This window comes from Anomaloglossus baeobatrachus, chromosome 1, assembly GCF_048569485.1.
Source record: "Anomaloglossus baeobatrachus isolate aAnoBae1 chromosome 1, aAnoBae1.hap1, whole genome shotgun sequence".
NCBI lineage: Eukaryota > Metazoa > Chordata > Amphibia > Anura > Aromobatidae > Anomaloglossus > Anomaloglossus baeobatrachus.
The window spans coordinates 746,521,211-746,545,545 of NC_134353.1; the positions used below are offsets into that span (position 1 = coordinate 746,521,211).

The following is a 24,335-nucleotide window of genomic DNA, read 5'->3' on the forward strand; positions in this document are numbered from 1 at the left end:
CTTTCAGTCTCACCGTTGGTTTCAGGCTGATAAGCAGAGAAAAATGACAAATCAATCCCCAACTTCTTACAAAATACTCTCCAAAATTTGGAGACAAATAGCACCCCCTATTAGATACAGTATTAAGAGGATTTCCATGCAATCTTACCACACGATTGATAAACAAGCTGGAAAGCATCTCGGCATTACGTAACCCTCATAACAGAACAAAGTGGGCTTGCTTACTAAATTGGTAAACTAACCCCAAAATCACAGTTTTCCCACCAGACAAAAGGCAAATTGGTAATGAAATCCACGGACAAACGAGTCTAAGGTCTTTCTGGAATTGGCAATGGAGTCAACTCCCCAGCCGGCCACTTATGACAAACTTTATACCGTGTCCAAATTTCACTAGCGGATACAAAATCTTTAAGATTGCTATGCATGGATAACCGCCCAAAGAATCTAGCAATAGCTTTCTGGGTAGCTGTGTGACCACCCCCCCCCCCCAGGAGACCACTCAACATGGAGTCATTTAATTTGTGATACAGACGTAATCTCAGGTATACAGGAATAAATTATTTGGACCCTGGAGTAGTGGAAGGACCCAATGACTGGGCTTCATGGATCTCTGCTTCCAACTACGAGGATACCATAGAAACCATAATACTCTGAGGAAGAATGAAGAATGGAGGTTCTAGAGGAGAAACAGAATCAAGGTTGTGTGACAAATCATCAGCCCTCATGTTCTTAGACCCCAGCCCACACATGATAGAAAAATTGAATCGAGAGAAAAATAAAAAGGCCATCTGGCTGCCTTGAGGTCAACTGAATGAAACATTCAATATAAGCTACATTTATATGTCACAACCGTGATTTGATGAATAGCTCCCTCCAAAAAACATCTACATTCTTCAAAACCCAATTTGAGAGCAAGCAATTCACGATTCCCAACATCATAATTTGTTCAGCAGACAAGAATTTTGTAGAGAAAAAGGCACTTGGACGCCAACATTTTGGAACCTTAAGTCAATACAGCCTCTAGTCAGATTTCAGAAGCATCCACCTCCACAATGAACAGCTTCTGGAAATCTGGTTGGATAAGAACTGGAGCAGGCATAAAACACTTTCTCTACTTATTAAAAGGCGCAAACAGCATCCGGCGACCAAGACCCAAGATCTGCTCCCTTATGCACAAGATCAGTAAGAGACTTGCCTATTTTTGAAAAAGGCCCCAATACATTTTCTGTAGTAATTGTCAAATCCTAAAAACCGCTGCAATGCATTTAGGTCCCAAAGTTGAACCCAATCAATTATGTCCTGTACCTTCACAAGAATCCATCTTAAACCCATAAGCAGATACAATGAACCCCAGGAACTAAATTTCTTACACAGAAAAGTACATTTTTCCAACTTGGTAAACAAAGAATTTTTTCTAAGCTTTTGTAAGACAAATGTGACATGGTCATAGTTGATTCCAGATCAGGAATCATGTAAACAGTCCAATACAATAAAAAAATATATCATTCATGAAGTTTTGAAAAACTGCTGGCGCAATGGTTAATCCAAAAAGCATAAGGGTATGACCGCACTTTGCGTTTCCACCTGCGTTCCAGCTGCTTTTTACGTCCGTTTTGAACCGCAGCGTTTGCATGCCAAAAGGCATGCGTTTTGCTTTTCCATAATAGTCTATGGAAAATGTAGATTTCTAGCCCGCACTTTGCGTTTTAAAACGCTGCGTTTAATTTGCATAATTTGTTGCAAAAAAGAGAATTTTGTTACTTACCGTAAATTCTTTTTCTTATAGTTCCGTATTGGGAGACCCAGACCATGGGTGTTTAGCTTCTGCCTCCGGAGGACACACAAAGTACTACACTTAAAAGTGTAGCTCCTCCCTCTGAGCTTATACACCCCCTGGTAGCCAGTCCTAGCCAGTTTAGTGCAAAAGCTGAAGGAGAATAGCCACCCACAAGTAGAACCGAGTAAGAACCGGAACAACCGGAGACTCTGTCCACGACAACAGCCGGTGATAACACACGGAACAAGAAAATTGCCAACAGGCAACAGGGAGGGAGCTGGGTCTCCCAATACGGAACTATAAGAAAAAGAATTTACGGTAAGTAACAAAATTCTCTTTTTCTTTATCGTTCCTTTGGGAGACCCAGACCATGGGACGTTCCAAAGCTGTCCCTGGGTGGGAATAAACAGAAAAAACTAAGAAGTAGGCGGAGCCTAACTTCACAAGTGGGCGACAGCCGCCTGAAGGATGCGTCTGCCCAAGCTCGCATCTGCCGAAGCAGGAGCATGCACTTGGTAGTGCTTCGAAAAGGTATGCAGGCTAGTCCAAGTGGCAGCCTGACAGACTTGTTGAGCCGTAGCCTGGTGCCTGAAAGCCCAAGAGGCACCAACAGCTCTGGTCGAGTGTGCTTTGATCCCCGGCGGGCGAGGCACCTGAGTACTCTGGTAGGCGTCCGAAATGGTCGATCTAATCCAACGGGCCAAGGTCGGCTTAGAAGCAGAGAGACCCTTGCGCCGCCCTGTGGTTAGCAGAAAAAGAGAGGTGCACCGCCTAAGCGCAGCGGTGCGAGACACGTAAATCCGGAGAGCACGCACCAGATCTAGAGTATGCAACGCTTTCTCAAAGCGATGAACAGGGGCCGGACAGAAGGAAGGCAAGGAAATATCCTGGTTAAGGTGGAAGGGAGAGACCACCTTAGGAAGAAAGTCCGGGGTCGGACGGAGAACTACCTTGTCTTGATGAAAAACCAAAAAAAAGGTGACTCCGAGGAGAGCGCAGCCAAATCAGAGACTCTCCTGAGAGAAGTTATGGCAACTAGAAAGGCCACCTTTTGAGAAAGACGATACAAAGAAACCTTCCTAAGGGGCTCGAAAGGAGGTTTCTGCAATACCGTGAGGACCAAGTTAAGGTCCCAGGGATCCAAGGGCCGCCGATAAGGCGGAATGATGTGAGACGCACCTTGCATGAAGGTGCAGACCTGAGCCAGCCGGGCGAGACGCCGCTGGAACAGCACTGATAGAGCTGAGACTTGTCCCTTGAGAGAGTTGAGGGACAGTCCTAGCTGCAGACCGGACTGTAAAAAAGACAGAAGGGTCGGCAACGAGAATGGCCAAGGACAATGGCTGGAAGAGCGACACCAGGACAGGAACATTTTCTAAGTCCTGTGATAGATCTTGACAGAGGAAGACTTACGGGCCCGAGTCATAGTGGAGATGACTTCAGGAGGAATACCAGAAGCCGTCAAAATCCAGGACTCAAGAGCCACGCCGTCAATTTGAGTGCCGCAGAATTCGGGCGGAAAAACGGACCTTGCGAGAGCAGGTCTGGACGGTCCGGAAGATGCCACAGCATCTCCACGGACAGTTGGAGCAGGTCCGGATACTAAGCTCGCCTGGGCCAGTCCGGTGCAATGAGGATGACTCGACGGCCCTCCATTCTGATCTTGCGCAGGACTCTGGGCAAGAGAGCTAGAGGGGGAAACACGTAGGACAGACGAAACTGGGACCAGTCTTGAACCAGAGCGTCCGCGGCGAAGGCCTGAGTATCGTGGGAGCGAGCCACGTAAACCGGAACCTTGTTGTTGTGACGGGATGCCATTAGGTCCACGTCCGGAGTGCCCCACTTGCGGCAGATTGACTGAAACACTGCCGGGTGCAGGGACCACTCGCCACCGTCCACGGATTGACGACTGAGATAATCTGCCTCCCAGTTTTCTACGCCTGGGATGTGGACTGCGGATATGGTGGACTTGGAGTCCTCCGCCCATTGAAGAATGCTTTGGACCTCCAACATTGCCAGGCGGCTGCGTGTCCCGCCTTGGTGATTGATGTAGGCAACCGCTGTCGCGTTGTCTGACTGGACTCGAATGTGCCTGCCCGCCAACAGGTGGTGAAAGGCTAGGAGAGCTAGAAGCACAGCTCTGGTTTCCAAGCACATTGATTGAAAGGGCTGACTCGGACGGAGTCCAAGTGCCCTGTGCTCTGTGGTGGAGATGTACCGCTCCCCAGCCGGATAGGCTGGCATCCGTGGTGAGAATCACCCAGGACGGAGTCAGGAAGGAGCGCCCTTGGGACAGGGAGAGGGGTCGAAGCCACCACTGAAGAGAGCTCCTGGTCCGTGGCGACAGAGCCACTAACCTCTGTAAGGAGGAAGGCCGCTTGTCCCAACAGCGGAGAATGTCCAGCTGCAGAGGACGCAGATGGAACTGGGCAAAGGGAACCGCCTCCATGGAGGCCACCATTTGACCCAGCACCTGATCAGGCGCCTGAGGGAATAACGGCGGGGCCTCAGGAGAGAACGCACCGCTAGCCGGAGAGACTGCTGTTTGATTAAGGGCAACTTCACAAGTGCCGGCAAAGTCTCGAACTGCATCCCTAGGTACGTGAGACTCTGGGTCGGAGTCAGAGTGGATTTGGGAAGATTGACAATCCACCCGAATTGGGCTAGGGTGGCGAGAGTGAGCCAAACACTCCGCTGACAGTCTGCGCTGGATGTACCCTTGACCAGAAGGTCGTCCAGATAAGGAAGCACTGCTAACCCCTGGAGATGCAGGACCGCAATCACTGCCGCCATGACCTTGGTGAATACCCGAGGGGCCGTGGCTAACCCGAAGGGGAGAGCCACGAATTGGAAATGATCCTCTCCTATCGCAAAACGTAACCAACGCTGATGTGACACTGCGATTGGCACATGTACATAGGCATCTCTGATGTCGATGGACGCCAGGAACTCCCCTTGGGTCATAGAGGCAATGACTGATCGCAGAGACTCCATGCGAAAATGCCGCACCCGGACATGGCTTGTTGAGAAGCTTGAGATCCAGGATGGGCCGGAAGGTACCGTCCTTTTTTGGAACTAGGAAGAGATTTGAGTAAAAACCTCTGAACCGTTCCTGAGCGGGAACTCGGACAATCACTCCGTTTGCCTGCAAGGACGCCATGGCCTGCGAGAAGGCGGCGGCCTTGGAGCAGGGGGGAGTTGAGAGAAAAAATCTGTTTGGAGGGCTGGAAGAGAATTCTATCCTGTAGCCGTGAGATATGATGTCTCTCACCCACTGATCGGAGACTTGCTTTAACCAAGCGTCGCCAAAGTGGGAGAGCCTGCCACCGACTAAGGACGTGGCTGGAGCGGGCCGAGAGTCATGAGGAAGCTGCCTTAGTGGCAGAACCTCCTTGCGGACGCGCTTTTGGGCGCCAGTTGGATTTCTGATCCTTGGCTTAGTTAGCGGACGAGGCGGAAGGCTTAGAGGATGACCAGTTGGAGGAACGAAAGTAACGAAACCTCGATTGATTCCTACCCTGGGCGGGTTTCCTGGTCTTGGTTTGTGGCATGGAAGTACTCTTCCCGCCAGTAGCTTCTTTAATAATTTCATCCAGCTGTTCACCAAACAGCCGTGAACCAGCAAAAGGGAGCCCAGCAAGAAACTTCTTGGAAGAAGCATCTGCCTTCCACTCTCGAAGCCACAAAATCCTGCGGATAACAAGAGAATTAGCTGAAGCCACCGCAGTGCGGTGAGCAGCCTCTAGCATGGCAGACATGGCATAAGATGAAAAAGCTGAAGCCTGAGCAGTTAAGGTAACCATCTCAGGCATAGATTCCTTGGTGAGGGAATGCATCTCCTCTATAGAGAAGCAGAGATGGGCTTTGAGAGCCCACACTGCTGCAGAAGTCGGGGAAAACGCGGCCCCCGCAGCTTCATACACAGATTTGGCCAGAAGGTCAATCTGACGGTCAGTGGAATCCTTAAGTGAGGTGCCGTCAGCCACCGACACAACTGTCCGAGCTGATAGCCTAGACACCGGAGGGTCTACCTTTGGGGAGTGAGACCACTCCTTGACCACCTCAGGTGGAAATGGAAACCGGTCATCAGAACCACGCTTTGGAAAGCGTTTGTCAGGGCAGGCCCTGGGTTTAGTCACAGCGCTCTGAAAACTGGAGTGGTTAAAGAACACACTCTTCACTCTCTTAGGCGAGGTAAACTGAAGTTTTTCTGCCAAAGAGAGTTGCTCCTCTGACACTGGCGGATTGAGATCCAGCACAGAATTAATAGAAGCAATCAAATCACTAAGATCTGAGTCACCCTCAGAGAAATCGATGGGATACATAGCCTCCGAGCCCCCAGTGAGGGCATCCTCCTCATCTTGAGAGTCAGCTCTTGAGACAGAGCCGTGGGATGGGGAGGGGGAGGAAACCCTGCGCCTTCTCTTAGAAGGACGGGGTCTGGGATCAGATGATGAATCCTCCATGAGCGCCGATGGACGGAGGTCAGAGGATAGGAGTCCTCTGTCAAGAGTATTAGAGGCACCCTGTGAGGGAGGCTGATACATATTCATCAAAGTCCTGGACAAAAGTCCCATGGACTCAGCAAATGACTGGGATATGGACCTAGAAAAGGACTCTACCCAGGCCGGGGGTTCAGTCACAGGTGCAGCAGCAGCAGCCTGAGAGACCACTGGGGGTGAGACTCCAGGCTGTGGCACCGCCAAGTTAGAGCAGACATCACAATGTGGATAGGTGCTCGGCTCAGGCAGCAGGAGCTTACATGCAGTGCATGCAGAATAAAGCTTTGGAGCCTTGCTCCTTGTTTGAGACATGCTGCTGGAGTGGGGGCTTTGCAGAGAATGAACCCCAGGGAGAATATACAGGAGGTCCACAACCGGAGACCGGCTGTGGCTTTCCAGACCGCTGAGCGCGGTGTTGTGTGCCCTCCAGATCCCGAAGCCCGGTCCCCCAGTCGCAGCACCTTAGCAGAGATGCAGAATGCAGGATGTCCCAGAGCAGAGTGAACTCTGCCTGAGAAGAGGGCGTTCCTATAAAAGAGCGGGAACTGGAGGGCTATAGAGACCTGCAGGGAAGGAGGGACGCCCCAGCAGTGGGGAGTGTCCCTCCCCTGTGTAGAACGGCCGCCGGGAGGAGCCGAACCTGTCCCTAGGCATGAATGACATGCGAGGGCAGGAAAATGAAACTAGGCCTCCGGCGAAGCCGGGGCCTAAATTTAAGCGGCGAGGCCGACAAGCAGGCACCATCGGCGCGGTTCTCAGGCAAAAGCAGGAGAACCCGCCGGAAAAGTTAAAACAATCACATACAGCATACTCTCCCCTTACAATAAAGAACCGGGACCCCCAACATAAACGTCTCAGGTACTTAGCTGCTGAGACGCAGGGCCATGTCCCTGGGGATGAGTGCTCCAGTCCAACAGAATCCTCAAGGGGCTGTGGATGGAGACCGGACTCCTGCCAGGCATGGAGACCGTGCTGGCTCCCACTTCAAGCCAGAGCCCAGAAGGGATGGTGAAGGAGCGCGGCATGTAAGGCTGCAGCCTTGTAAATCAACCTTAACAACACCGCCGACACAGTGGGGTGAGAAGGGACATGCCGGGAGTCCAGACATGGACCCGCTTTTCTTCAAACTCTTTCCAAAAGTCAAACAAATCAGATGAGAATGCATGTGTGGATGTATGCCTCCTGACATAAAGCAATAAACTGGCTAGGACTGGCTACCAGGGGGTGTATATGCTCGGAGGGAGGAGCTACACTTTTAGTGTAGTACTTTGTGTGTCCTCCGGAGGCAGAAGCTAAACACCCATGGTCTGGGTCTCCCAAAAGGAACGATAAAGAAAGATGGATTCGGAGTGAAGTATTCCTACTTTAAGTATGAATTCCACTGTTACCACCTAGACAAGGTTCTGGAGTAACATTGTGCTATCAAAAGCAACAATATGAATGGGTTCTTTCAACCTAATCCCAATCTCAGAACTAGTCCTGAATCAATGAAGTTGGCAGCAGACTCGCAATCAATGAAAGCGGATGCGGATAATGACGATCCTGGAAAAATAGTTCCACATTGAGCAGTAATTTATCTGAGTAAAAAGGTACCTGGAAGTCTAAATGACATCCTCGACAATCACCCAGAACTAGGCGTTTACAAACGGCTTGCTTACTTAACGGCCTAAGGAGCAGTCCTTGAAAAAAAAATGCCCCGAGCAACCACAGTAGAGGCAGAGTCAGAGATTGTGTTGACTTTTCCTCTCAATGGTTTGAGAGCTGGCACCTCCAACTTTCCTCGGTTGTGCCTCAGTTAAATGGACGAATTCAGGAAAAATGGTCAAAACCCCCTGTTGCTCATCACACCTTTCCCACGCTAAGTGAATGGAGCACACCTGGAAAACCCAGAACCTCCCAGTCTCAGATTGGATGTTTGGGCTGTAACTGAACACGTCAACAGCTCAGCATGCGCCTGCATTATATTGGACAACTGAGCTGTTAATCAGCGTTCCGAGAGCTCAGCCCACCCAGAATCTATAGTGCTGTGAACAGTCACCAATTGCGTCCATGACGCACACGAGGAATTCTGACAGTAACAAAGGTCAAATTCGTATCCGCCATTTAAAAATAAAACCCACTTCCATACCTTGAGTTGATTAAATTTAAGCAGATCACTGTCGCAGCTTCCAGTGAAGGAGGAAAGCAGCCTACGCTGTTCCGATCTTCTCTCTGATCCTGCTCGGGTTGAGGTGTGAGGCTGAGCTGGGATGCTCTTCCCCTGGAGAGAGGGATTGACAGGCATTTAGGAGATAATCAGTATATGTACATTAATATCTGAAGAACAGCAGATACAGTAGAAAGTGTAAATGTTCCCTGTATGTCAGTACTGCTCATACGAGCATGGTGCAGAACAACCACTATTATTACATCAAAATGTTATCTTCTGTTCTGTGCCTTCAGTAGCTAAGATGCAGCAAGTTCCTACCTGGGTATCATTTATAGGTTCTTCAGTCATAGATCGATTATTAATGAGGTATTTTGCCTTGTCCTTATGATCAATTTTATAATATCCCTCACTACGAGCGCAGCCAGTAACATGATCACGTAACCCATCATCACGTTTCTTTTTCTTGGGGGAAGAAACACTGGTTGGTGGGGAAAAAAGTCAAGGAAAATACACACAAATGAATTCTTGTAAATTAAAGATGTCATACTGTTAAATGTATCCTGCCAATACGCTATATATCCCGCTACATTATTTGGACATTAATGCATAATTACAATTTGTTGAATTTACCAAAAAAAGAAAATTTGTTATGTGAACGACTGATCTTCCAAGACTCATATGTGATAACAACTAGGGAATAACAAAATACATGCACATAGACTATCCCTATAAAACTTAAATACTTTATTAAATCACTTAAAACCACACCGTGATTACTAAAAGTGCACAGGATAGATTGCTAGCCCTCAATAGCTGCACCTATCTGTGCACTGCCTTACAGCGGGGGTTGGCACCCTAAAAATGCGATGTGGCGCCCCCACTCCGCAACGACTTTCCCTGTTGCCCCTGATCTCATTGGTGATGGTGAGCTCATTGAATAGGGAGTTTTTCCCTTGGACACCAGCACTATTTGGGTCTGCAGTGTGCTATTTATCATCAGGATGCCCTCTTTGAATCTGCCATCTGGCTACAGAGGGTTTTTCTGAACCACCATTGTTGTTTACTATTGGCCTCCTGAGGAACCCACTTCTGGGAGAAACGCGTTGAGGCTTGAAATTACTATTTTATTCATATCAATGAGATAAGTTTTAGAATTTTCCTCCCTACTGTCCACCTGCCACACCAATTTATTTGTTGCACTTATCTTAGGCACTGCACCTTTTTTCCGGCAGGGACTTCAGGGGCAGCAGGGAAAGTTGTCGCGGAGTGGGGGCGCCACATCGCATTTTTAGGGTGCCAACCCCCTCTGTAAGGCAGTGCACAGATAGGTGCAGCTATTGAGGGCTAGCAATCTATCCTGTGCACTTTTAGTAATCACGGTGTGGTTTTAAGTGATTTAATAAAGTATTTAAGTTTTATAGGCATAGTCTATGTGCATGTGAACGACTGATCTTCCTATCAAACCAAAATTTAGCGACAGCCACTTTGAAGGAAATCATAGCTTCTAAACATTTCTGATAGGCACCCATACAGGGAACACAGCTGAAAAAGAGTTTAAGCACGTAAAAAGTTAATTTTAAAGTTAATTTTTTAATCAAAAGTAAGTTCCACAGCTGGATGTGTTTAAATGTCCGTGTGCTGAGATAATCTTATATATGTGTCCCTGCTATGGTACTGTGTAATGGCCGTGTCTGACCGTACAGGGACATGGTCTGATCATACCACATGTCCTGGGCAGGGGAGGATGCGAAAAATAATAAAGACATTATATCACAGGATCACAGCTGATTCTTTGTGATGTAAAACATTTCCCTGTTTGTTTTCAATTTAGGTTTTTTTACCTCGAAGGAAACCTTATTTGCAATCTTGTGCCGTCACATCTGTATACCTTTTTCATTTCTTCCCTGCCCAGGAGCTGTGGTATGATCAGACCATGTCCCTGTATGGTCAGACACGGCCATTACACAGTACATAGCAGGGCACATTTATAACATTATCTCAGCACAGAAACATTTTTTTAAGCACATCCAATTGTGGAAATTATTAATACAGTATCTATTGATTAAAATTAAAGGGTATTCCCATGTCCAAGATCCTATCCCAATATGTAGGTGTAATAATAATAATAACAAATACCTTCAATTAGAAATGTAGTATAGCTCTCCTAGTATAGCAATGTCTCTTACCTCATGTGCAGGGTATTGCAGCTTAGGTATCCATGGTTACGCCCACTCATATAGTGACAGTTAGTTGTTTGTGGTCTTAACCATGGATACCTAAACTGCAATGCCCTGCACATGAGGTAAGAGACATAGCTATATCAGGAGAACTATACTACATTTCTAATTGAAGGTATTTGTTATTATTATGATTACACCTACTACATATTGGGATAGCAACTTGGAGATGGGAATACCCCTTTAACTTTGAGAGCATTTAAAGGGGTTTTCCCATGAATAATTTCAACAGAGCTGTTCTGATGTTTTTTTGCAACCAAATTCACCTGTAACCTAGTGGCCACAAGTGAATGTAATCTAAAAGTAAAAGAGACGGTAAGCAACAAATGTGACACAGTCAAATAGCCATACATAGGAATATTTCACAGGAAGGGAACTTTTCCCAATAGAATGATTCTTATTGGAAGAAATATTGAGCATTGCCTCCTTCCATGGATTTACAATACTGATTAGCAGTTTACACACACCTGTTCATGCATAGATTTCCCTTGCTCTTATTGAAATGTGGACATTGTAGATTCAGACTGCGGGCAACAAAACCACATGGGGACACACATGGGAAAAAAACAATAGCGGTAAAACACATGAAATAAACCCGTATATGAGGCGAAACTTAGATTACTCCAAGTCATTTCCTATTTACTCTGATGACAGCTTCACACGCCCTTTCCCATTCACTTAAGCAGCTTCATCAAGCAATCACCTGGAATGGCTTCTCATGAACAGGTATGTCTCATCATGAGTTTCATATGAGTACTTATATCTCAACATAAAGCGTTTAGAGTTGACAGTGAGAAGCAGGCCTTTATGGTCGAATTGCCACAAAGAAGACAATATTGAGAATCCCAAACAAGAAGAGTTTGGGCCAAGCAACACAGGAGCTGGTTTTATAGATCAGTGGAAACTTGCACTGTGGTCTGATCAGTCAAAATTTGAAGATTATTGCTAACAATCGACATGCGAGACGCACAATACGTGAGGTTTATACATGTGTAGTGCCCACCGTGAAGAATGGAAGAAATGTGATGATATGAGCGTGCTTTGCAAGTGACATTGCTGTGAACTTATTCCAACTTCAAGGCACAATTATGCTGCATGACTGACAACAAATTCTGCAACGACATGATATCTCCCATCTAATTTGCAATTAGTTGGATCATCATGTGTTGCAACAGGACAATGACCCTTCAATTTATGTAAGGGCTACGTAACCAAGGAGAGAGATGGAGTGCTAGGTCAGATGACACGGCCTACACACTCACCCAACCTTAACCCATTTAGATGGTTTGGGATGAGTTGGAACGTAGAAAAAGGAAAAGCACCCAACAAGTGTCGGAAAGTCATTCCAGGTGACTGCCTGATGAAGCTGCTTGACAAAATGCCCATGGGGTGTAAAGCTTTAATCAAGAGTTTTGAGGAATCCAAAGTTTAACATATTCTGATCTGTTTCTGAACTTATTTTGTGTTATTTTGATGTTTTAGCTGCCCTCTGTCTTAATCTAGAATGTGCACATTCCAATAAGAACATTACATGCACAGGTTTGTCCAAACTTTTGACCGGTACAGTATGTTTGATGATAATTCATTTATATAGCGCTCTTAATTCCATAGCGCTTTACATACATCAGCAACACTGACCCCTTTGGGGCTCACAATCTAAATTCCCTATCAGTATGTCTTTGTAATACATAACAGTACCTTTTCAACACATGGAATCGATCTTTATTGTAACAATATATGCATATAGTGGATGAATGCTGCCTAAGGGTCTGTGCGCACTGGGAAATTTGCTTTTCTTAAGAAAAATCCACACCCTCTGACAGAATTCCACACCCGCAGCAAAAACCACAGTACAAAACGCACTCACAATTTTACAGCGGTTTTTCCACGGGTTGTTCCCTGCGGTTTTTTACCATTACCTATGGCAAAAACCGCAGGTACCTGCGGAAAAGAAATGACTTGGTACTTCAATATTGCTGCACAGAAATTCTGCAGCGAAACCTATAGGAAAAAAAACGCAGTGTGCAGCATTTTGGTTTTCTCATAGATTTTGCTGGGGAAGGAAGCAGAAAGGTTTTGAATAAAAACCGCACTTTTTCTGCAGCAAAAACCGCGGCAAAAAACGCAGTGTGCGCACAGGACCTGAAAAATGAAATAGGAAAAGAGTTGGGTAGTAAAAGGAGTGTACATCCCACAAACGACCTTGCCTTTCTTCAACATGCCCTTCAGATGAACAATTTACCTCTAGAAGATATAAGGACTGCTTTAACCATCCAATTTTTAATCATTCCTGTATGATCACTTATCACTGCAACAATGTTTAAAAACTAAAGTTTAATGCCAGCATATACATGGTGGACTAGTCAGGGACTACAGCTACTGATTCTAACAATGAGCTGGAATCACACCCACAAAAGGTGCAGAAAATAGGAGAATCAGTAGTCGCTGTTCCTAACTTGCACAAGATCAGCTGTTAATCATGGGTATGATACCAGCGTGCTGTAGGAATGATAGACAGCGGTATGACTAGTGTTGATACCTACATGCTGGCATTAAAGTTTTTAAACAGCGATTAGTGATCATGCAGTGATCAATTGGGAGGCACAGTAGCTCAGTGGTTAGCACTGTAGCCTTGCAGCGCTGGGGCTCTGGGTTCAAATCCCACCAAGGATACCATCTGCAAGGAGTTTGTACGTTCTCCCAGTGTTTGCGTGGGTTTCCTCCGGGTACTCCGGTTTCCTCCCACACTCCAAAGACATACAGATTGGGGCTCACAATCTAGAGTCCCTATGGGGACAGAGTTGCCAAAGTATGTAAAGCACTGTGGAATTAATAGCGCTATATAAATGAATAAAATTATTATTAATTAATTAGAACTGTATTAGATAGCTGATAAAGCGCTCTTATTACCTGATAGGGGTAAGTCCTGCTGTCAGGTTACTTTTAAAAACAACTGAAATCATATTAAAAATATTTGTAAATAGATCCAAAATTAAGCGAGTTAAAAACGATCAGCGTGTCTGGTATATCATTTATAGACCATTCACTATTCATGAAGTGCTGCACAGCATGATGAAAAAACTCTGGACTCTCATGTGAAAGTATATCCGGACACACGTCCACTGTATGCACACAAGAAACCACCACACTATTAAAATAGTATAAAACGACCTAACAAAATCACAGGGAAATGGTGACTTTATATCATTGAAGAGGACCTTTCACCAAATTTTTCATGCTCAACTGGTCATACAACGTAACAGAGGCTGCAGAGCGGAATACCGTTTTTTTCCCACTTCTCCATTGCAGAAAATTTTAGCAATCTAAGTATTTGGCGCCTAATGATTTAAATTTAAGTCCAAATGGGTGATAGAGTTTTCCCTGAGACCGTGTCCTAATCCTTGTAGGATGCTGACCAATCAGAAGTAGCCAACAATACTCCCAGGAGAACATGTCCCACAATAGAAGGTGTCTTAGTGAATTAGATGTATGACAGAAAGCCCGGATCTCCTGGTCTAACCTCCTGCATGAGTTAATGCGTTGGGAGGGGGGGGGGGGGGGTGGGGGGAGGCAGTGCAGCTGAGTTTAGCTGTGTCATATTACCATTGCTTCCATTGGCTCTCCAGATTACAGGGTTGTGTCTACTTGTACTGCAGTGTGATTATGGCTGCCATTACATCTCACACAAGAGCAGCTTGCTTGGACTCGTCCTGTGTGAGATATGAGAACTGCTCTGATCTCACTGCAGAGTGAATACAAGTTGAGTACTACAGACAGACATAAGTGTTGGGGCACAGTCCCACGGCTGTATAATTTGGACAATTGCTTCACAATGAGACTGACCGGCGTGATAGTGTGTATTTCTATGCTGGTGTCACGCTCGGGTCAGGAGAGCCGCTGCTGGCCATTTAAAAGCATTAACGCTATTACTGACATTTTCAGCTCTCATTTCCAAACAAACAGGGTGGGAGAGGGACTGTACAGCATAAGTCACTGTGATAGGAGAAGACGAGGGCTGATAGATGGGTTTATAACGTGGCATGAGTAAACTCAGCTGCACTGCCCCTCCCCCTACATTGACTCATGGAGGAGGTTAGACCAGGAGATAATGCTGTCATTATACATCTCACACACCGAGAAATCTGCTCTAAGCTATGGTAGGGGGAAGGGGGCATATTCCTTTGAGTGTTGCTGCCTGTTTATGATTGGTCAGCATCATGGAGGGAGAAAAAGTACACGCCTCAGTGAAAACTGAATGATAACGCCCACTTGAGCTTAAGGAAAAGGTTAACTCATTAGGTGTAATGCTACAGCTTTCCATTGACTTCCATTATACTCAGTGGACAAGTCGAGCCTATGACTGCAAGTTACGATTGTTGAGCACCTGAGCATGGTATATTATTATTATACACCCTTCCTCTACTATGCGTCTCTTATTCTCTTTCCCCCCTCCCTGTCCCTAGTACACACGAAATTGGCCACATACTGTGAAGAAAATAAGCATTTGATACATTGCTGATTTTGCAAGTTTTCCAGCCTGCAAAGAATGCAGAGGTGTGACAGACATATAAAAAAAACCCCAAACAATAAAGAAACACAGAAAATCACATTGTATAATTTTTAAATAATTGATTTGCATTTTACTGCCTCAAATAAGTATTTGATCACCTACCAACCAGCAAGAATTTTGTCACAGACTTGTTATTTTTTCTTTAAAAAGCCCTACTCTGAACTCATTATTCAGTATTAACTACGCCTGTTTAAACTCATTATGTGTATAAAATACACCTGTCCACACGCTCAAACGCCAACCTCTCCACCATGGCCAAGACCAAAGAGCTGTCTAAGGACTCCAAAGACAAAATTGTAGACCTGCACAAGGCTGGGATGGGCTACAGGACAATAGGCAAGCAGCTTGGTGAAAATGCAACAACTGTTGGTGCAATTATTAGAAAATGAAAGACACACAAGATGACTGTCAATCTTACTCTGTGTGGGGCTCTATGTACAATCTCGCTTCGGAGGGTAAGGGTGATTCTGAGAAAGGTCACGAATCAGCCCAGAACTACAAAGGAGGACCTGGTCAATGACCTGAAAAGAGTTGAGACCATAGTCTCTCAAAGATTACAGTTAATAACACACTACACCATCATGGATTAAAATTCCGTAGAGCACTCAAGGTCCCCTGCACACGCCAGGACAAGTCAAAGCCCATTTGAATTTCACCAATGACTATCTGGATGATCCAGAGGACGCATGATAGAAGGTCATTGGGTCACATGAGACCAAAATAGAATTTTTTGGTATCAACTCCACTCGCCGTGTTTGTCAGAAGAAGGAGGAGTACAACTCCAAATACACAGTCTCAACCGTGAAGCATGAGGGCGAAAACATCATACTTTGGGGGTGCTTTCTAGCAAAGAAGACAGGAAGACTGACCCCTGTAATTGAAAACAAAATGTTTCTGTACTAAATATCAAGTTCTGTTTTTTTATTCTATCAAATACTTAGTTATTTAAAAACCATACAATGTGTTTTTCTGGATTTTTTTTTTTACTCAGTATCACATTTGAAGTGTACCTACAATAAAAATTACGGACCTCTCCTTTCTTTGAAGGTGGAAAAACTTGCAAAATCGGCAGTTTTAAATACTTATTTCCCCTCATTGTAGGTTGAGCTGGATGTGTCATATTGACCCCCCCCGCCCCCCACCCCCACCCGTGTCACATGACGCTCCAGCCCAAGTGATGTTGTTCTGGCTCAAAGCGTCACCACCGACCCAGGACTTTTCATGCACGCCGACCGTGGTGTCCTCACCAGTCTTCACATGGTGTCTAACAAATATACCTTCTCTAAATCCACAGAGGCGCAAGCACAAGCCTATACTGCTTATGACTTCTTTTCTACCTCCATTTTAGCAGGTGTACTATGTATTTTGCCACATAACATTTATGAATTTACAGCTAACAATTTATACACTAGTCTGCACATTTGCCCCTGATGAAGCCGCAAATGGCGGCGACACGCGTTGGGCAGGCTGCCTGACTGTTCCCCGTACCGGGTCTCTAATCTCTTTCTATTTTTCACCAACTTACCAGGGTCTGGATATGGTATTGTAGTATCCTTGCATTACCATCTCCTTTTACATCACTACCATACAATGTGAGGTTGATGGCTCCGCTTTTCCTTGCTTATGGGTAACCTCTTCTGACTATATGGTTAGCTAGGGATTATGCAGTAGCTTATATTGGTCACTGACATGTTTCTGATATTCTTATCTACTGCTTTTACTCAGGAACTACTTTGCAAACTGTGTTTTAGGATCAGTTCTACTATTGCCTTATATTTGACACTTGATGTGATGGGTTATACTGGTTATGTTTTTTTAATGTATTGCTTACCATGCCACCTTACAGAGGTTATTTCCTATACTAGACATCTAGGAGTTTTTTTTTTCTCCATCACTATATCTCATTGCCTTATTGTAATCTTGGCCACAACAACTGATCCTTTGTACTATATTGCTATTCCACTGTAGGTACCTTGCATAATATATGTCTAGAGAGAGATGTATGTATATATATATATATATATATATATATATATATATATATATATATATATATATTATAATATATATTATAATGTATATATATATATATATATATATATATATATATACACACACACACATATACATATATATACACATACACATATATACACACACATATATTATATATATACACATACATATAACATGTATGTATGTATAAAATATATATATTTATTATATATATATATCTGTATTTATGTATGAATGTATGTATGTATGTATGTATGCATGCATGCATGCATGTATGCATGTATGTATGTATGTATGTATGTATGTATGTATATATATATATATATATATATATATATATATATATATATATATATAAAAATAATAATTTGGATATTTATCCGCTATAAGGGACCAGATATTTGCTACAATATGTATACACCATATGCTTATGTGTGTTATCTGGGACATGGGCTGCTCTGTTTTTAATGGTTTTACTATCACGGTGTGTTTTGTATGCGTTTTTTTGACAAAATAAAACGTATACCTTTATACATGTTGGTGTGCACACGTCTCTATTGAGGTCTTTTTTTCTTCTTGTGCACTCTTTGTCCTTATGACGTACAATTATAACGTACATGGTGACCTTGCTGACATACTAACATCGCAGAAATCACTTATTTTGAGATCCTTGATGCACTGCAATGGTATAGGTGTAGAACTCCATTGTAAACTTACATACATGACATGTTATAACTGCCACTTACTGAGATTTTGTACTATGTTACACATATGTATAGAATATTTTGAAGTATACTTTTCTATATATTATATGCATCAAGGTACAAGTCTGGATTTTAACAAAAGAAGGGAATTTTGTTTACTTACCGTAAATTCCTTTTCTTCTAGCTCCAATTGGGAGACCCAGACAATTGGGTGTATAGCTACTGCCTCCGGAGGCCGCACAAAGTACTACACTTAAAAGTGTAAGGCCCCTCCCCTTCTGGCTATACACCCCCCCGTGGGAGCACGGGTCCCTCAGTTTTAGTGCAAAAGCAAGAAGGAGGAAAGCCAATAACTGTTTCAAAAACAAATTCAATCCGATAAACAATATCGGAGAACGTAACTTATCAACATGAACAACATGTGCACCCGAAAAACAAATACCCTAAGAAAAAACAGGGCGGGTGCTGGGTCTCCCAATTGGAGCTAGAAGAAAAGGAATTTACGGTAAGTAAACAAAATTCCCTTCTTTTTCGCTCCTAATTGGGAGACCCAGACAATTGGGACGTCCAAAAGCAGTCCCTGGGTGGGTAAAAGAATACCTCGTGATCGGGCTGTCAGGCAGCCCTTTCTTACAGGTGGGCCACCGCCGCCTGCAGGACTTGTCTACCTAGGCTGGCATCCGCCGAAGCGTAGGTATGCACCTGATAATGCTTGGTAAAAGTGTGCAGACTCGACCAGGTAGCCGCCTGGCACACCTGCTGAGCCGTAGCCTGATGCCGTAATGCCCAGGACGCACCCACGGCTCTGGTAGAATGGGCCTTCAGTCCAGAAGGAGTCGGAAGCCCAGCAGAACGGTAGGCGTGAAGAATTGGTTCCTTGATCCACCGCGCAAGGGTGGATTTGGAAGCTTGCGACCCTTTATGCTGACCAGCGACCAGGATAAAGAGTGCATCCGAACGGCGCAGAGGCGCCGTGCGGGAAATGTAGATCCTGAGTGCTCTCACCAGGTCCAACAGATGCAAACCCTTTTCAAATTGGTGAACTGGATGCGGACACAAAGATGGTAAAGTGATATCCTGATTGAGATGAAAGGAAGATACCACCTTGGGAAGAAACTCTGGAATTGGACGCAGTACTACCTTGTCTTGGTGAAACACCAGGAAGGGAGATTTGCAAGATAACGCCGCCAGCTCTGACACTCTCCGAAGAGACGTGACCGCCACCAGAAAAGCCACTTTCTGTGAAAGCCGAGAAAAGGAAATCTCCTTCATAGGCTCGAAAGGTGGCTTCTGGAGAGCAATTAGAACCTTGTTCAGATCCCAGGGTTCCAATGGCCGCTTGTAAGGGGGAACGATATGACAAACCTTTTTCCAACCCAGACTGCAGGAAGGAAAGAAAAATAGGCAATGCAAATGGCCAGGGAGAAACTCCCTGAGCAGAGCACCAAGATAAGAATATCTTCCACGTTCTGTGGTAGATCTTGGCGGAGGATGGTTTCCTAGCCTGTCTCATGGTGGCAACAACATCATGAGATAAACCTGAGGTCCCTAGGATCCAGGACTCAATGGCCACACAGTCAGGTTCAGGGCCGCAGAATTCAGATGGAAAAACGGCCCTTGAGACAGCAAGTCTGGACGGCCTGGTAGCGCCCACGGTTGTCCTACCGTGAGATGCCACAGATCCGGGTACCACGACCTCCTTGGCCAGTCTGGAGCGACGAGAATGGCGCAACGGCAGTCGGACCTGATTTTGCGGAGCACTCTGGGCAACAATGCCAGAGGTGGGAACACATAAGGTAGTCGGAACTGCGACCAATCCTGAACTAAGGCGTCTGCCGCCAGAGCTCGGTGATCGTGAGACCGTGCCATGAAAACCGGGTCCTTGTTGTTGTGCCCTGACGCCATCAGGTCGACGTCCGGCATCCCCCAGCGGCGACAGATCTCCTGAAACACGTCCGGGTGAAGGGACCATTCCCCTGCGTCCATGCCCTGGCGACTGAGAAAGTCTGCTTCCCAGTTTTCCACGCCTGGGATGTGAACTGCGGATATGGTGGATGCTGTGTTTTCCACCCACGTCAGAATCCGCCGGACTTCTTGAAAGGCTTGCCGACTGCGTGTTCCCCCTTGGTGGTTGATGTACGCCACCGCTGTGGAATTGTCCGACTGAATCCGGATCTGCTTGCCCTCCAGCCACTGTTGGAAGGCTCGCAGAGCAAGATAGACTGCTCTGATTTCCAGAACATTGATCTGAAGGGTGGACTCTCTCTGAGTCCACGTACCCTGAGCCCTGTGGTGAAGAAACACTGCTCCCCACCCTGATAGGCTCGCATCTGTCGTGACCACCGCCCAGGATGGGGGTAAGAACGACTTTCCTTTTGACAATGAGGTGGGAAGAAGCCACCATCGGAGAGAGTCCTTGGCTGCCTGAGAGAGGGAGACATCCCTGTCGAGGGACGTCGACTTCCCGTCCCATTGGCGGAGAATGTCCCATTGTAGAGGGCGCAGATGAAACTGCGCGAAAGGGACTGCTTCCATTGCTGCCACCATCTTCCCTAGGAAATGCATGAGGCGCCTCAAGGAGTGGGACTGGTTCTGCAGGAGAGATTGCACCCCTGTCTGCAGAGAGCACTGCTTGTCCAGTGGAAGCTTCACTATCGCTGAGAGAGTATGAAACTCCATGCCAAGATATGTTAGTGATTGGGTCGGGGTTAGATTTGACTTTGAAAAGTTGATAATCCACCCGAAACTCTGGAGAGTCTTCAGTGCCACGTCCAGACTGTGTTGGCATGCCTCTTGAGAGGGTGCCTTTATAAGTAGATCGTCCAAATACGGGATCACGGAGTGACCCTGCGAGTGCAGGACAGCTACTACTGCTGCCATGACCTTGGTGAAGACCCGAGGGGCTGTTGCCAGCCCGAAAGGTAACGCTACGAACTGCAGGTGTTCGCTTTCTATAACGAAGCGTAGAAAACGCTGATGCTCTGGCGCAATCGGCACGTGAAGATAAGCATCTTTGATGTCTATTGATGCTAAGAAATCTCCTTGAGACATTGAGGCTATGACGGAGCGTAGAGATTCCATCCGGAACCTCCTGGTTTTTACGTGTTTGTTGAGCAACTTTAGATCCAGGACGGGCCGAAAGGACCCGTCCTTCTTTGGCACCACAAACAGATTGGAGTAAAAACCGTGACCTTGTTCCTGAAGAGGAACGGAAGTCACCACTCCTTCCGCCTTTAGAGCGGCCACCGCCTGCAGCAGAGCATCGGCTCGGTCGGGCGGTGGGGAAGTTCTGAAGAAACGAGTTGGAGGACGAGAGCTGAACTCTATCCTGTACCCGTGAGACAGAATGTCCCTCACCCAACGGTCTTTGACCTGTGACAGCCAAATGTCGCCAAAGCGGGAGAGCCTGCCACCGACCGAGGATGCGGAGAGAGGAGGCTGAAAGTCATGAGGAAGCCGTCTTGGTAACGGTTCTTCCTGCTGTCTTTTTTGGGCGTGACTGAGTCCGCCAAGAATCTGAGCCTCTCTGATCCTTTTGAGTCCTTTTGGACGAGGAGAATTGGGACCTGCCTGAGCCTTGAAAGGACCGAAAACCAGACTGACCCCTCCTTTGTTGGGGCTTGTTTTGTCTGTGTTGAGGTAAGGATGAGTCCTTACCCTTGGAGTGTTTAATGATTTCATCCAAACGCTCCCCAAACAATCGGTCACGAGAAAAAGGCAAACTGGTTAAGCACTTCTTGGAAGCAGAATCTGCCTTCCATTCTCTCAACCACAGGGCTCTGCGCAAAACCACGGAGTTGGCTGACGCCACCGCCGTACGGCTCATAGAGTCCAGGACAGCATTAATCGCGTAAGACGCGAATGCAGACATTTGAGAGGTCAATGGTGCCACCTGCGGGGCAGATGTACGTGTGACCGAGTCGACTTGTATAAGCCCAGCTGAAATGGCTTGGAGTGCCCATACGGCTGCAAAAGCTGGCGCCAACGACGCTCCAATAGCTTCATAGATGGATTTCAGCCAGAGCTCCATCTGCCTGTCAGTGGCATCTTTAAGTGCCGCTCCATCTTCTACTGCAACTAAAGATCTAGCTGCAAGCCTGGAGATTGGAGGGTCCACCTTGGGACACTGGGTCCAACCCTTGACCACGTCAGGGGGAAAAGGATAGCGTGTATCTTTAAGCCGTTTAGAAAACCGCTTCTCAGGATAAGCGTGGTGTTTCTGGATTGCATCTCTAAAGTCAGAGTGCTCCAGAAAAGTGCTTAATTTACGCTTGGGATATCTGAAATGGAATTTCTCCTGCTGTGAAGCTGCCTCCTCTGCAGGAGGAGCTGGCGGGGAAATATCTAACATCCTATTGATGGACGCTATAAGATCATTCACTATGGCGTCACCATCCGGTGTATCCAGATTGAGAGCGGTCCCAGGATCAGAATCTTGATCAGTTACATCCGCCTCATCACCCATAGATTCGTCCCGCTGGGATCCTGACCAGTGAGACGAAGTTGAGGGCCCCTCATAACGAGCCCGCTTAGGTTGTCTGGGACTGTTGTCTGAGTCAGAATCGTCACCCTGGGGTGCATGTGACACCCCCGGAGCTTGGAAGTGTTCCAGCTGAGGGGGACCAGGGAGCAATGATGCCACAGTGTCCATGGGCTGAGTTACTGGTCTAGACTGCAATGTTTCAAGAATCTTTGACATGGTCATAGACAATCTTCACAGGTGGTACACTCTGGGTCACGTCCAGCAGAGGCCCCGGCTGTGCAAGTTGCACAGGGGCCGAGCACTGCACACAATGGGGGTCAGTGGAACCTGCCGGTAGAGCAGCCCCACATGCGGTACAGGCAGCATATAATGTCTGTGCCTTGGCACCCTTGCGTTTTGCGGACGACATGCTGTTGCCTCCTTGTAATCTAGGAGGGTATATAGCCGAGAATCACCAGCGACCGTACAGTACAAAGTATTTGCAAACACAAAATACTCAGTATACAAACGGCACAAGTGGGGGTGAGCCCTTGAGGGCTGCTTACCGCCCGCTGAACAGCGGGTATGAGGCCGTAGAATCCCGTGTCTGGGTCTCCCCGTCTCCCCTCTGCAGCTCAGCGTGCAGGCAGGAATGGCTGCCGGCGTTCTGTGAAGAGGGGCGGACCGTGGGCGTGCCACAAACAAAGTGCGGGAAACTGCGTCCTACTGTGCCTGGTGTGAGGGCTGGAGTATGTAAAAAAGACTCCAGCCCTCAGCGCTGATGCTCTGTACAGCGTCCCGCCCTCCTCCTGACTGGCAGGTGCGGAGGCGGGAACGAACGAACTAGGCCGCAAAAGCCGGGGACTGTAGTAATAAGCGCGGCCGTGATATATGCACGGTCAGCGCGGAAGTCCCCGGCGCACCACAAGTCCCAGCCGCGTCGCAGTCCCAGCGGCCAGCGCGACCGTTCTCCCTGAGTCTACCCACTCAGCTAAGCTGAAGTGAGGAAATGGCACAAGCGCAGCAGCGCTGTTGTCCCCGGCGCACTAACACACCCAGCAATGCTGCGGTGTGCGCGCGTATGCACGGGGACACAGAGTACCTTGACGGAGCAGGGCCATGTCCCTGACGATACTCAGCTCCATATCCAGCGGCTTCTCCAGGGGCTGCGGATGGAGCACGGTCTCAGTGCCTGGAGACCGGTAAAATCCCACTTCGCCCAGAGCCCTAATGGGGATGGGGAAGGAATCAGCATGGGGGCTCCAGCCTCCGTACCCGCAATGGGTACCTCAACCTTAACAAGCACCACCGACAGAAAGTGGGGTGAGAAGGGAGCATGCTGGGGGCCCTGTATGGGCCCTCTTTTCTTCCATCCGACATAGTCAGCAGCTGCTGCTGACTAAATAGTGGAGCTATGCGTGCGTGTCTGACCTCCTTCGCACAAAGCAAAAACTGAGGGACCCGTGCTCCCACGGGGGGGGTGTATAGCCAGAAGGGGAGGGGCCTTACACTTTTAAGTGTAGTACTTTGTGCGGCCTCCGGAGGCAGTAGCTATACACCCAATTGTCTGGGTCTCCCAATTAGGAGCGAAAAAGAAATATAGCTTTCTTCTCCTATTGACAGTTTGAAAAGCCAAAATGTCACTTAAATTTATAGTCACATTCAAGACGCATTATAAAATTCTACTATATGCACTGAATGCTTCAATAAAAATGCGCAGCGAAAAATCTTTGCATGTGTATTGGGGCACAACCGCAGTTCACTGAAAGATTAGAGGAGTGACTGCCCTCTGAATTTATGAGAACAATGATGTCTTGTAGTCCAGCACAAGGGATGATGGGAAATGTAGTCAGAAAGGCATAAGATAAGAAGCCAAAAAAAAAGTATAAAAACAACATATATAATTATAATATATTTA

General features: G+C 46.7%; 1 protein-coding gene across 1 annotated transcript in view; it reads right to left on the reverse strand.

Moving 5' to 3' along the window:
- Positions 1-24,335, reverse strand: part of SETD1B (SET domain containing 1B, histone lysine methyltransferase) — a 132,344-nt gene that overhangs the window by 19,066 nt on the left and 88,943 nt on the right. The window contains exons 14-15 of the mRNA XM_075323366.1: positions 8,747-8,913; positions 8,408-8,539 (exon numbers count right to left, since the gene is read on the reverse strand). Coding sequence (XP_075179481.1) covers positions 8,408-8,539; positions 8,747-8,913 — 299 coding nt within the window. The remainder of the gene's footprint in view (positions 1-8,407; positions 8,540-8,746; positions 8,914-24,335) is intronic.